The 14,719-nt window shown below is 42.3% G+C and overlaps 1 protein-coding gene across 50 annotated transcripts in view; it reads right to left on the reverse strand.

Moving 5' to 3' along the window:
• CLASP2 (cytoplasmic linker associated protein 2) overlaps positions 1-14,719 on the reverse strand; it is a 180,418-nt gene that overhangs the window by 100,745 nt on the left and 64,954 nt on the right. For 25 of the 50 annotated variants that reach the window (XM_078432528.2, XM_060638091.3, XM_060638090.3 and 22 more), the window contains 2 exons: positions 6,744-6,826; positions 3,545-3,637 (listed from right to left, as the gene is read on the reverse strand). In XM_078432528.2, coding sequence (XP_078288654.1) covers positions 3,545-3,637; positions 6,744-6,826 — 176 coding nt within the window. The remainder of the gene's footprint in view (positions 1-3,544; positions 3,638-6,743; positions 6,827-14,719) is intronic. The other 25 variants (XM_060638093.3, XM_060638088.3, XM_060638098.3 and 22 more) reach the window with 1 other exon arrangement.

Raw genomic sequence — 14,719 nt, forward strand, 5'->3', positions numbered from 1 at the left:
GTCAAACCGGGAAACATCACCACTACCTCCCAAGGAGATTATTTTTAAAAGAGCCAGATCTGCAACCTGCACTCACCCATAAGCAAAAGTACAGAATCCAATGGACCAACTACTGTGCCAGCTTCGTATTTCAACACGGTCACAGGTACTTTGTGACAGAAATAGCTCTTTCTCCCTGTTTCTAACCTTTAGCATGACTTTTTAATACAGGATTGACAAATGTGTTCCATGCTAGCACCCGACATACCTAATAAAATCACATAATCAAAACATACCCACCAGTGCACATCTGTGCCCACACATAATGAGAAGCTAAAAGTTTACCCATCATCTCCATTATGTATAATTTCACAGTAAACTCTGAGGTTCTCTAAAATTCTAAGAGATCTTTGTAAATCAGATGGATTAACAATGAAAAAGGTACAAAAGATACTATAATAGTACAAAAAAATCTGAAAGAATAGTTACGTAATCTTAAAGCACATAACGAAGGGAGACTATCATTGAAGTCAGAAGACACCTAAGCAAGAGTAACTAAAAACAAAAATCACAATACGGTACGAAAAAATTACTTGTAACACAGGAGTACAATACACAAAGAATGACAATAAAGTGAGACAAAGACAAATAACCCAATATTAAATTGAGCCAAATAAATACATGAAAATGTGCTCACCCTTACTAGAGATAAGCAAATGCTAATTACAATAAAGACACTTCATTTTTCTTCATCAGACTAGCAAAACTTAAAGACTTCACTGCATCCAGTATGAGAAAGAAAACAGACGCTCTTATTGTAAGGAAGATTACGAGCTACTGACACCTTTGTTCAAAACATTCTGGCAATATCTACTAAAATAAAATTGTAACTATTCTTTACCCAACAACCTCACTTTAAAAAACTTAGCCTACAAAAATAGAACACCAGTGTTATAAATGTGTATAAGGATGTTTATTGCAATGCTGTCAAAATAGCAAAAAAGAAAAAGTAACTGGTAAGTGCATCGAATGGGAAATGGGTTAGTAAATTACATGGTATCTTGCAACTAAGGAATATATGTACATATTGATCTGCGTTCAATAAATATCTGAGCAACTATTATATGCTTGGCACCTATAGCAAATGTACTGAATGGGCACAATTTATGAAAGTGAATGAAAATAAGTTATTAAGTAATATATCTAGTATGATCTCTATTTTTATAAAAGGAGTGGGGAGGGGGCTGTTTATTTTCTCATACATATACAGAGAAGAGGGTATACTCCAAAATGAAAACATTTGTTTCCCCAATACGAAGTAAACTATTAACTTTTTCCTTATAAAACTTCTGTACTGTTTCACTTACTAAAATGAGCCTATGTCACTTTTCTAATTAAAAAAATTAGGGGCTCCTGGGTGGCTCAGTCGGTTAAGCCTCCGACTTCGGCTCAGGTCATGATCTTGCGGTTTGTGGGTTCGAGCCCCGCGTCGGGCTCTGTGCTGACAGCTTGGAGCCTGGAGCCTGGAGCCTGCTTGGGATTCTGTGTCTCCCTCTCTCTGCCCCTCCCCTGCTCACACTCTGTCTCTCTCTCTTTCAAAAATAAACAAACATTACAAAAAAACTTTTTTTTAAATTAAAAGACCATCTATATGTTTCCAAAAGGGCTGTTTCAAAGTAAAAGAAAAACACTCATTTTTTTAAAAAAGTAATCTCACCCAAAGCAGGGCTTGAACTCACAACTCCTTGGACTCCCGACCCCAAGGATTAAGCATTGTATGCTCCAATGACTGAGCCAGCCAGGCACCCCAACAGGAAACTCTTAAGTACCAAGTTTGTGTTTTATATTGACAACATTTAATTTGTCCTGTTTCTCCACAGATGCCCTATGATACAGGTCGTCCTGTCTCATACTAATCTCAGAGCTGAAGACAGAATAATGAGCCATATTTAACAAAGATGGGACACATTTTCTGTTAAACTACTTTAATACTTTAAAATATGTAAACTTCCTATTAAAGAGAAGCTAACATTCTTTTGTTTGTAGCATCCTCAAGGCCAATTTTCAGAAAGCCATATGCGATTTATTAACGAAAGTGGAGACTGAGAACAGGCTGCTCTCCAAGTGGAAGACTTCAGATGGAACCCTTTCTCTGGCTTTTTGGGGGTACTGAGGTACTTATTTGGAATCTCAGATGTAAATCTGACAAATTTACAAATTTTAACATATACAGTCCTTTGTCAATGTAGATGTTATTTTAAAAATATTTATCAAATATTTTATTAAGGAATTTAGGCTAAATAAAATATTCTTTTTCAAAATTAGATTTATTTATTTACTAAAAAAAAATTTTTTTTTAACATTTATTCACCTTTGAGAGACAGGGAGTGAGCAGGGGAGGGGCAGAGAGAGAGAGAGAGAGAGAGAGAGAGAGAGAAAGAGAGAGAGACACAGAACCCGAAGCAGGCTCCAGGTTCCAAGCTGTCAGCACAGAGCCTGACGTGGGGCTCGAACCCTCGAACCGCGAGACCCTGACCTGAGCTGAAGTCGGACGCTTAACCGACTGAGCCACCCAGGCGCCCCTAGGTTTATTTATTTATTTTGAGAGACAGAGAGAGAGAGAGAATGCATGCAAGTGGGGAAGGGGCAGAGAGAGAGGGAGAGAGACAGAGACTCCCAAGCAGGCTCCAAGCTGCCAGCACAGAGCCTGACGCGGGGCTTGAACCCATGTACCGTGAGATCATGACTCGAGCTGAAATCAAGAGTTGGATACTTAACTGACCGAGCCACCTAGGTGCCCCCTAAATAAAATATTCTTTTTAAAAAGTTTTTAAAAAATATTTATTTTTGAGAGAGAGACAGAATACAGTGGGGGAGGAGCAGAGAGAGAGGGAGACATAGAAACCCTTCGAAGTAGGCTCCAGGCTCCGAGCCGTCAGCACAGAGCCCGACGTGGGGCTCGAACCCACGAACCGTGAGATGATGACCTGAGCTGAAGTCCAGCTTAACCGAATGAACCACCAGGCTCCCCTAAATAAAATATTCTTAAGCATATGAGACTTTTTTCTTTTCAAATCATGGGTGAAAAATATTTATTGTACTCAGATGTATACGAGGAAAGAAAGCAAGCCAGACAAACATACTGTCATCGACTTCTGTCAATACCATGTGACTATCGGGCATGCAGGCAAAGCGACCTGCTTTACTGGAAGCCCTTCTACGAGCTGAGGACACTGCTGAGGAACAACTACGTTCGCCACAGCCCACAGAGCCACTGCCCTGGGACATCAGTGAAGCTCACATTTTCCTGGTCAGACAAGAGGCGGCACATGGAGGGAGACAGACAAACGTGTGAGCCAGGCTCCACTGCGCTGATCAGCACGAACAATGAAAACTGACCCTACCTAAGCGAATTCCGATCACCTCAAAGTATTTTCCAGAAAGAAATGTTAGCCAGCAAACTCTTTCATAAGCAGATACTATGTAGTAATACGGCCCAACGTCCATGTCTTTGGAACAGTGAAAAAAAGAGGAAAGGGGTCAGAAAACAAAAAATAAAACTTACTGCATTGGCACGCTGATCCCAGTCATGTTTGTCATCTGACAATATTTCCCTGATTTTATTTAATGTTTCTTCAAGTTCTCGGCTAGAATAGATCTTAAAGATACAAAAGTATACCATTAGTATTTCTTGCCATGAAGCAAAATCAAAACTGTGCCCCGATATTTACAATAATCTTTCAAGTAATAAGGTTAATTCTCATTCTAGAACCGTTTTATTTTTAAATAAAACGCTACGTAATTTATTTTGTATGGCAGTACTTAGCGGCAGTGTTACTGCTCCCATCTTATTTATTTTAATTTACATCCAGGTTAGTTATATAGTGGAATAATGATTTCAGGAAGATTCCAGTGATTCATCCCCCGTGTATAACACCCAGTGCTCATCCCAACAAGTGTCTTCCTTAGTGCCCCTCACCCATGTAGCCCACCCCCCACCCCAACCCCTCCGGCAACCCTGTTTGTTCTCTGTACTTAAGAGTCTCTTATGTTTTGTCCTTGTTTTTATATTATTTTTGCTTCCCTTCCCTTATGTTCATCTCTTTTGTATCTTAAATTCCACATGGGTGAAGTCGCACGATATTTGTCTTTCTCTAATTTCGCTTAGCATAACACCCTCTAGTTCCATCCACGTAGTTGCAAATGGCAAGATTTCATTCTTTTTGATTGCCGAGTAACACTCCATTGTATATATATACCACATCTTCTTTATCCATTCATCCATCGATGGACATGTGGGCTCTTTCCATACTTTGGCTATTGTGGATAGTGCTGCTATCAACATGGGGGTGCCTGTGTCCCTTCGAAACAGCACACCTGGATCCCTTGGACAAATGCCTAGTAGTGCAATTGCTGGGTCAGAGGGGAGTTCTATTTTTAGTTTTTTGAGGAACCTCCATACTGTTTTCCAGAGTGACTGCACTTGTTTGCATTCCCACCAGCAGTGCAAAAGAGAGCCTCTTTCTCCGCATCCTTGCCAACATCTGTTGTCTCCTGTGTCATTAACGATAGCCATTCTGACAGGTGTGAGGTGGTATCTCATTGGGGTTTTGGTTTGTATTTCCCTGATGATGAGTGATGTGGAGCATCTTTTCATGTGTCTGTTAGCCACCTTCTAGTACCATTTTTAGTGGAAAATGGAAATACATTATAGACAATAAAGTAAAATCCTTTGTCTTCCTTATCTGTTACCCTTATGCTATTTCTCTGCTCATGAGTAACTTCAGATATATTCTTAAGATGGTTTGTTTTTAAAAACAAGATGCAAATATCCTAAGAAGTAATAAAAGCCCAATTCCCCAAAACGACTTCAGGTATGTATCTACTGCGTTCATATCCTTATCATGATTCACCACTGCAGAAGGACACGGTTTAGGTTAGCTCCCCCACACGGTAACCAGGAGAGCTACAGGCTTCGTCTCCTCAGGAGCCAACCATTTGCCAAACACCGTTATCCTCTCATTCACTTAAATATTGACATAACAGGGATGCGCTTCGCTAGGCATGAAGGAGACTATGGTGAGCAAACAACAGGTCTTTGCCTTATAGAGCTTAGAATCTAACTACAAAGAGAAAAAAGAAATTTACCAAATTATACAAAATTGCAAATGGAAAAGTACTGCCAAACAGAATTACAGTTCCATGTCTATTCATACAGAACGGGAGGCTTGAACTAGTTAAAAGAGTCAAGTGTGAACAGAGAGCTAAAGGGTGAGGGGAGCATCCTCAGGCCAAGTAGGGAGATTAGCCTTCCCTAGAATGAAAAGAACACGCAAAGGCTCTGCGATAGAAGGACAGTAAAAGAAGGCCTAAGTACAGGAGGAAAAAGTGCAGAGGGGGCCAGGGGAACAGCCAATGACCCAACCAGAAGTCAACAGGTGCACATTATTTTTCCACATCACAAGGGTTCGGCGTGCGCATGCGATCTAAATCGGTTGAGTCAGAAGGACTCTCGCAAATTTTACGGCATCAACCAGAAAAGAGGCAGAGGGCAGTGCAGCCATGTTGCTGACCGCGAGCGAAGACGAGACGGAGGAATCCAGAAGCGAGAGATGGAAAGAAAAGGGGTCCTGGTGACATTGAGCATCACTGTGATACGATGCATTGCTCTGGAGTATAGTATCGGACAAGCACCGTCCTCAAGAGAGTCTTTCTCTTTCAGTAGCCATCACTTTCCCCTTTTGCTTGAAACAAAAGCCCCCAAAAACAAGAGTACAGAGGGGAGCAGGGCACGAGACAAGGGGAGGTAGGAGGGAGCCCAGATAACATTCCGTTAGAGGATTCTGAGCAGCGCTTTCTTGCCTCCCAATAGTCCTTCTGCCCAATTTCAGAGTAAAGGCAGGCCCCCCAGCCGCTCTTAATCTTACTAGGATACGATGCATTATCCTGGAGCACAATGTCAGACTTCCTCTCCCCCAACAAGGGAAACGGGGTCAACTCAAACATTTATTTCCGTGAGAGGGTACACGACTTTTCAAACATTCTCTCAGGAGACGATACAAGCAAAAGAACTCTGAATACTACTAAGTGAGAAATCCGACGCAGTAGGATTCCTCGATTTCTGACTTTTGCAAACCGGACTGATGGTGTCCACATACACAACACTGGAAGTGTAGACCTGTCAGGGGTCGACCGTGAGTCCCGTTTCGGACAGGCTGGGTCTGAGACGCCTCTGAGACCTCGAGAAGGACATGCCAGGTAAACATCAGCGGAGAACTTATTCTGGCGCTCACGAGAGATAAAAACCTGTGTGGGAGCTGGAGCCATGGGTGTGAAGAAGTGACTCAGTAGGAAAGTGGAAAGGAGAGGGCCCACCACTGACCCCTAAGGAATCCCCATATTCAACAGCCAGGTAGAGAATGGAATGCCCGTGAAGGAGACAGAGATGAAGTGGACAAAAAGGTAAGGGTGTAAAAACAAAACTAAACGAGTCAGAAGAAAGAAGAACAATGTATCACAAACAGCTTTGAGAAAAGCGGATGTAGTCGAACACTGCTCAAGGTAATGACTCAACTTTAGCCTCAGTGAAAAATCACTTGAAACTCTAATCGCACCAAGCAAATAACAGCTTGGTAATAATAAGCCCAGTGTTTTACTTACAGTAATTTAAGGGGAAAAGAACTTTGAGAAAGAGACCAAAATAACTCTATGAACAGGTGTATGAGCAGTAATCACAGGAAGTGCTTCTTCACTGGCGCCCTTACCTGAACAGAAGGGACATCGGTGAAAGCTTTTATAAAATCATCTTCATCCACTGCTCCAGCACCCCCTTCCTTAGAAGCACCTGCTAATTAAAAGGAGATGGATTTATTTCTTTAGTTTATTTGTTTTTTGAGAGAGAGAGAGAGAGAGAGAGAGAGTGCGCGTGCAAGCACAAGTGGGCAGGGGAGGGGCAGAGAGAGAGGGAGGGAGAGAATCCCAAGCAGGCTCCGTGCTGTCAGCTCAGGGCCTGATGCAGGGCTCAAACTCACGATCCATGAGATCATGGACCTGAGCCAAAATCAAAAGTCGGACACTCAACTGACTCAGCCACCTAGAAGCACCTACAGTTTATTTTTATGCATTCTGGCACCAAGGAAAATATGGAAAATATAACTCTTTTGATATCAAAAAGGCATAATTTTGAGAGAAGTTCCATTTTGTAAGACAGCATTAAAATAAAATCAACATCTTTCAGAAAAGTCAAGGTACCTCACAGTAGTTGACTAATTCCTTATAAAGTAAGAGGGCAGGGGCGTCTGGATGGCTCAGTCGGTTAAGCATCTGACTTCAGCTCAGGTCATGATCTTGCGGCCTGTGAGTTCGAGCCCCGCATCGGGCTCTGGGCTGACAGCTCAGAGCCTGGAGCCTATTTCAGATGCTGTCTCTCCCTCTCTCTCTCTGTCCCTCCCCTGTTCATGCTCTCTCTCTGTCTCAAAAATAAACGTTAAAGAACAATTTAAAAAAATAAAATAAAATAAAATAAAATAAAATAAAATAAAATAAAGAGGGCAGGCTAGTCATAAAATGCAAATTATAAGAACCGAGCCCTCCCATCCTTATTCAATGCAACAGCAAGTACACAAGAAATACAGGTGAAAAGACAATCATTTAAAAAGGTAAACAGCAATTTTAATGACACCGAATATCAATAAATGATGGCAAATAAATGAGGCAGAGGGTCCACGTACGCAGCAGAGCCTAGGAAAGCAAGTGTGAAGGAAACGAGGTTCTTGAAATCAAATTTCAACAGGCAAACAGATCTCCCCTGACTGCACACAGACACTAAAAAAGTGAACTTAATAGGTAGTAGCTGTTTAAGAGCCAGTAACTGAACCACCGTCTTCCAGCTCCGGCTGTGCTCCTTCACATTCCGGGATGCTGGGCCTAGGATCGGGCAAACCGCCTTTCTGCCAATTCTAAGGGTTTCCTGTCAAACTCTGCCAACAGGAGGAGCGGGGAGAATGGAAGGAGAACCAGCAGGGGCACCGGAGAGACTGGAAAGTGAAAGAAGGGAGCTGCTCTTTCTGGCTTCCTGCTTGTCTCAGTAAAACCCTAACAGCTCTGACAGGGCGCTCGTTTCAGTAGCAGCACTTGGCCCCCGTTAGCAGTTGTTCTAACCCTGACCAGGCCCACGGCGGGCGCCCGTCGAGAGTAGCTCCTCACAGAGGTGTGAGCAGCAGCTCTGCAGGGCCCCACCTCCACGTTTTAACAATCGTCACCTCGTTTTCCCTGCTTAGGAATAGGAGCTCTTGACTGTAATTACTACCTCCATGATGCTTTAGGGTCCTGTTTTTTCATTTTTAATTCACCAGGTCCATTTAATAATTCTTTATATTAAATTCTCTCTGTAAAAATACCGGTTGTGGGTTTCGTCTCTGGACTGAACCCTGATCGATGGAGGCAGTACTTAGTTTCTAACTCTATATATTTATTTCTTCATGGTGATAATTCGACACATTCAAATCGATTTCAACCACACCAAATGTACATCCTAAGAGACAATTAACTTAAAAAATCTATCCGATTAAAAAATTAAATAATAATATCTCCCAAATTAAGTTTATCATCTACCGAGAGAAATATTAATACTTCAAAACTGGATTTAAAAAATTAACATTGTCCTTGGGGGGTCGGGGTGGCTCAGTCGGTTGAGCCCAACTTCGGCTCAGGTCATAATCTCGCGGTTCGCGGGTTCCAGCCCCACGCCGTGCTCTGTGCTGACAGCTCAGAGCCTGGAGCCCGCTTTCGATTCTGTGCCTCCCTCTCTCTCTGCCCTCCCCTGCTCACGCTCTGTTTCTCTCTCTCTCTCCCTCTCTCTCTCTCAAAAATAAACATACGTTAAAAAAATTTTATAAAAAATGAACATTGTCCTAATTAAAAAAAAAAAAAACCACTCAGGATTTCCCAGGGCAGGTAAGAAGCTCCTCATCTTTAACAAAACAAACAAAACCCTTTGAAGCTATATCTTGTTGTGTGTGAGTTTTAAAGGGACTAAGAGGTGGACCACAGGACAGCGTAACAAAGCTGCAAGGCAATATAAAACTGCAAACGGAAAGCAATGACAATTTAACAAATTAAGAGAGGCATGAACGCATACTTGCTATAGAAAATTCAGCTATAAGAGTAAATAAATTAGTTATTCCCTAGATATTATAAAAAAATCAAGTAACAATAAAACTCTCAACCCTGTGCCCATGATCAGTCCTAGCAACTAACAGATTAACTGAAAAGCAGCTGAAGCAAAGAAACAAAAAATAAGATACCTAATCATACCATCTTAACATCTCATAACATTTACCAAATCAATCTCTTCATATGGGCTTCAATTTTTTTAAGTTTTTTTTTTTTTTTTTTTAAGTCATCTCTACATCCAGTGTGGGGTTTGAACCCACGACCCCACAATCAAGAGTCACTCTCTCTCTTCCAACTGAGGCAGCCAGGCGCCCCTGAGTTTCATTGTGTTTAACAATGGGTCCCTGAGAGGAAAGCAGAAGCCTAGATTTTTATTATTTCTTCCCAATCTTTCACAGTTGTCTTGCCCAGCCTAGCCCACTGAAACAAATTTCTTTAGGGACTTGTCCTTATCAAGTAGTTCCTAAATATTCAACACAGTTTTAATAAAAACAGTTTTCTTTCCTCTTTCATTCAACATGGGTTGTTCACTTACATGCCACTTCCCGCAAAATACTTTGTTATAGTAACAAGAGGAAGCATTAGGCAAGTTTGAAACAGTAATTGACTCCTGGAAAGTATACCTCTCAACTGGCAGAGGAGGCCTGTGCAGACGTCCCAGAGCAGAGCCAGTTGACAACTTTGGTGTGCTCAAGTGTGGAAGACAGAATCCTACAGAGGACTGGAAGACGGAGCGGGAGAGCAGTATGAAGACTGCCTACAGCGTGCACGCAGTTTACGAAAGGTATCGTATGGAGAATAGAATGTAAACGCCAACACATCAACCCACCAGCTACAACACAGCATTAAAAACCTTCAAGGGAATGCAGAGCATCTGAACAAATCCCAAATGAGCCCAGAAAAACATGCCAGGGACTGAGGACGTACATAGGAAAAGTCTAACTTTAAACAAGTCACGATTCCCTGAGATCGTAAAGCCTTTTATTACGCAGTGAGTTACGTCTTAGGAGTAGGGCCAAATAACCTGGTGGGGAGGGTGGGCGAAGTCGAAATTAAATGGCTTTGAAAGTCCCACGGAAGCTGCAGACGCAAAAGGCTACAGATACCACCGAATGTGGCCTGATGACCAGCTGAGATGTGACAATTAGGTCTCTAAACCTGGACACGGGCATTACAGAATTTCTCAAGCATGCGCACGGTTCTGAACAGCTGACCCCAACCTATCTCACTCTTACCTTTGAAACTCACTTTGTATAAGCAGAGCTACTGCCACTGGGAGCGGACTGGGTCCGTGAATAGTGTCAGGACAGAGGACGTGTGGATCTGGTCCTTGCTCATCTCTTGTATTATAAGTAAACCTTTTTACAATCCTAGTCCGCCTAATGCTTCCCTTCCCCTTGGTTTTGACTGGGTGGCCAACAAAACAGAAAAGGATCTCTGCATAGGGGAAAACTCTGTGGAACAAACTGTTTCACCTCACGATCACTATTCCATTTTCTGATGCAGCTTTAAAGTTCACCTAAACAAATGCTATCAGACATTTTTAGCACCAGCAAGGAGAATGAATACCATAGGCAGAGAGTCAGAACGGGTGATGGGTTCTAATGTCAAATATTACTGCAGGGAAGGACAGCGAGTCTCTACACCGAGAGGAGGTACAGTGAGTCTGCAAGCAGGAGCACGAGCAGGGGCTGGAGGGCAATGCTGGCCTCCAACCTGACTGAGCTCTTTCAGATGTAAGTGGGTCAACAATCACACCGGAACATACTGATAGGCCAAAACAACAGAACGGCTCTGCTCAGATGTCTACCCATGCTAAAACAGAGGTCACTACATTTTTTCTGGAATGGGCCAGACAGTAAGTATCTTAGACTTTGTGAGCCATATGGTTTCTGTTGCAATTACTCAACTCTGCCACTGTAGGAGAGCAGCCACAGACAATATGTAAAATGAATGCGTGGGGCCGTCTTCCAATAAAGCTCTATTTATGGACACTACAATTTAAATTTCATATAGTTTTCACATGTCACACAATCTTATTCTTCTTTTGAATATTTTTAATCATTTAAAATGTAAAAAAAAAAAAAAAAAAAGGCATTCCTAGCTCAGGCATAAAACAGAAACCAGTCGGCTGGACGTGCGTGGCCCGTGGGCTACAGTTTGCTGATCCCTGCTCTAGAACTCACTGTAAACTAGGTGATGCCCCTACTTGGATGGGGGCAGAGAGGGGGGATCAGAGGGTTCTGACATTCAGGGGGTAGCATGTTTCTAGTAAGCCAGAATGACTAGGGTAGGCACTCTCAGAAATTCCCAAGTAGTACTTAAAGGCTGAAGTGCAAAGAGAAAACTCATTCTACTTAGTCCTCAACTCCCGATAAGATGAAGTGCTGAGTGCCAGATACAAAGGTGAGCGAGCCAAAGGGTAGAGCAGTGTGTGTCGGAGACAGGAGCAAGGGGAACAAGTCTCAGAAGCGGGAAAGGGCAGGTTCTTCCCATGTTACAACCAAGAGACTAGCCCTCAGAGAAAGATGAATAATAAAGAAACAGCATGGGGTGTAAATATGGCTTAAACCCCAGTAAAATTCATACAAGACCAGAATCTTAATTTTTTAAATTTATTTTAAAGGTTGATTTATTTGAGAGAGAAAGAGAGACACAGCACAGGCTGGGCACGGGCAGAGAGTGAGGGGGACAGAGGATCCGAAACGGGCTCCAGGCTCTGCACGGACAGCAGCAAGCCCGACGTGGGGCTTGAACCCACAAACCGTGAGATCTTGACCTGAGCCGAAGTCAGACGCTTACCTGACTGAGCCACCCAGGTTGCCCCTAAGACCCATAGTTTTCACAGTGAGTGATCCAAGGAGAGCATTACCAGTGCTTCTGAAGAGTGCTACCAAGAGTCGGAGACAGTTTAACCTAAGAGCCTTCTTTCAAGCAGGGTTGAAAACGATACTCGGTCGAAAACACAAGATTTTTATGCAAAAGAAGGAAATATTTCAGGAGGCACAGCCCAGAGTTCTGCACAGACCAAGAACAGAGGAAAACACTGGTTTAGAGAACCACACCCAGAGAGAGGATAAAACCCTCAAAGAAACACAATCCCAGAAGGAAGGGAACCTGACGACAGGTTCCTGTTGGATTTGAAAACTGCCATAAGTCAGTGACTACTATGAACTTCCTGTCCCTTCCCTTCTCAAATGGAGTGTCCATTATGGATACTCTGTTCTGATACCCGATTTTGATGCTGTCTGGGGGCGAGTAAGACGTCTTTTTAGTTCACAGGCCTCTGGATGGAGAGGAGCCACACCAAAGAACCCTCCCATGTGACCTGATGGAGACCACAAGATCATGTACTTTGAACCTGACACTATCAATCAGTTGAAACTTTTGAGAAAAGTCCATGAGTGTATCTTGTACCTGAAAGGCATGTGAATTATTGTGGTCAGAGGGCAAGCTGCAATCGATTGTTTGCAAGAACAGCTGAGCAATTCCTCGCATTCCCGAATGCTCCTTTCACAACGTGACTTTGCATCCCCAGCCAACAGGTGAGGAGTGACCTTGAATTCTCGACTTGAGACAAGACCTAGGAGAGGCTGGGGGGGGGGGGGGGGGGCGGGCGGGGGGGTTCCTGACTGGTGATGCCCCAGTTTTGAGCAGGAATAAATCTCTGAGGAAAGCTTCTACAATTGCCAGTTTAGGCTCAAAGAACTCTCATCAATGAAATTAACTTCAAGCAATGAAATCACAAGGCAAACCATTATGAACTAAGAGTCACAGGTGACAGATAACAAATTTTAGAATTACAGACATTAGAACTGTCTAGTACGGACTACAGAACATATGTGAATACACAATTTAAAGAAACAATGTGGACAGAATCACGAACACACCAATCAACAAAGGCATGAGGAATGACAAACGAATTCGGGGGAGGAAGCACTTGCCCTACCACCTATCAAGATTTACAAAGCTAATTATGACAGGTTTTAGTGCCGGAACAGGCCAACTAATCAAATAAACAAATTAGAGACTTTAAAAAGAGACCCCAAAATACATGAAACTTTGATACATGACAAAGAAGTGATTAGGATTACTGGCGCAAGTAGAAACTATTCACACAGTAACCCTCTGGGGCACCTGGCTGGCTCAGTCCGTTAAGCACCACTCTTGATTTTGGCGAAGGTCATGATCACATCACATGGTCTGTGGCTTGAAGCCCGCATGGGGCTCTGCATTGGCAGTGTGGAGCCTGTTGGATTCACTCTCTTTCTCTCTCTCTTTCTGCCCCTCCCCAGCTTGTACCTTCACTCACTCTCTCCCAACATCAATGATAAACTCAAAAAAACAAAACAATAAAATAGTGTCCTAAAATTCAACAAAATGCTGAGATAATGGATTATCAAGAAAAAAAAAGGTATTTTCTTACTAAATATTAAAACTTATAGTAGACATTTTGAATCCCGTGGGAAACGGTAGTTCCCCAAATTCAAATCAGACATTCAACTACATACTCCAAAAACCAAAGACCAAAAAGAAGAGCAAGTAAAACCACCCACAGCACATACTTATAATACAGCTCAGAGAAGACTAATAACACTTCAAACTTTGATTTACAAGTAAATGGGGAAAAACAAACATCCAAGGCCAGCCTTGGACTGGACTTGAGAGTCCTCACTGGAGAGAAAAATCAGAGGACACTCTATGGAGGATGAGGGTCCTGGTGGTGGTAGAACAGACCTCAGCTAAGATTCCCCCCAGGACTCCCAGGTAAGTAGCACTCAAAAAGGAGAGGGATCCCTTCGAAGCTTGTGGATAAAGGAAAGGAAGAAAGGGAAGATACAGGCTCTACTGAAATGAGATGCTATCACAGAATTAGAAATAGAAAGCCCCCCAGGTATCATTTAGTGAAGACACCGCATCTCATTATAACGAGGGCATTCTTGAATGAAGAAACTGAAAATTCTTCCTGGGCCCATAGAATTTATATATTTGATATAAAAAAATATTCTTAGGATACTTGGGACAATTTGAATACAGAATGGAAGTGCTTAAAAGGAGGGGAGTATATAATTTAACAATTAACAAAAACTAAAATGGCGAGAAGAAACAAGTTAAATAACATCAAAAAGAAATCAGACAAATCTAGAACAAACCCAGACAATCTAAGACAACTGGCCTAGACTCTTCAAGTTATATCAACGTTACGGGTATAAAAATTGGTAAGGTGACTGTTCTATACACATTATAGAATCTTCTTGCATATGATAATGATATTATACATATAACAACTGTAGCATACCCGTAAGTCTTAGGAAGAGCATATTTAATATTTATGGCTGGAATGTCATAACGTCTACAACTTGGACACTCCAATGTTTCCAACTGTTGAGATTAAAAAAAAAAAGAATATGTGTGGGAATAGGTTTATACAGAGTCAAATATGGCAAACACTAGTTATTCAATCTAGGTGATGGGCGTTTGCTGCATGTCAACTTTGCTATATATGCTCAAAATTTTTCTTAATAAAAAGTTTGAGGAACCACTCACTATAAAAGCTATAGATCAG

The sequence above is a fragment of the Panthera onca genome, chromosome C2, assembly GCF_046562875.1.
Source record: "Panthera onca isolate mPanOnc1 chromosome C2, mPanOnc1 haplotype 2, whole genome shotgun sequence".
Classification (NCBI taxonomy): domain Eukaryota; kingdom Metazoa; phylum Chordata; class Mammalia; order Carnivora; family Felidae; genus Panthera; species Panthera onca.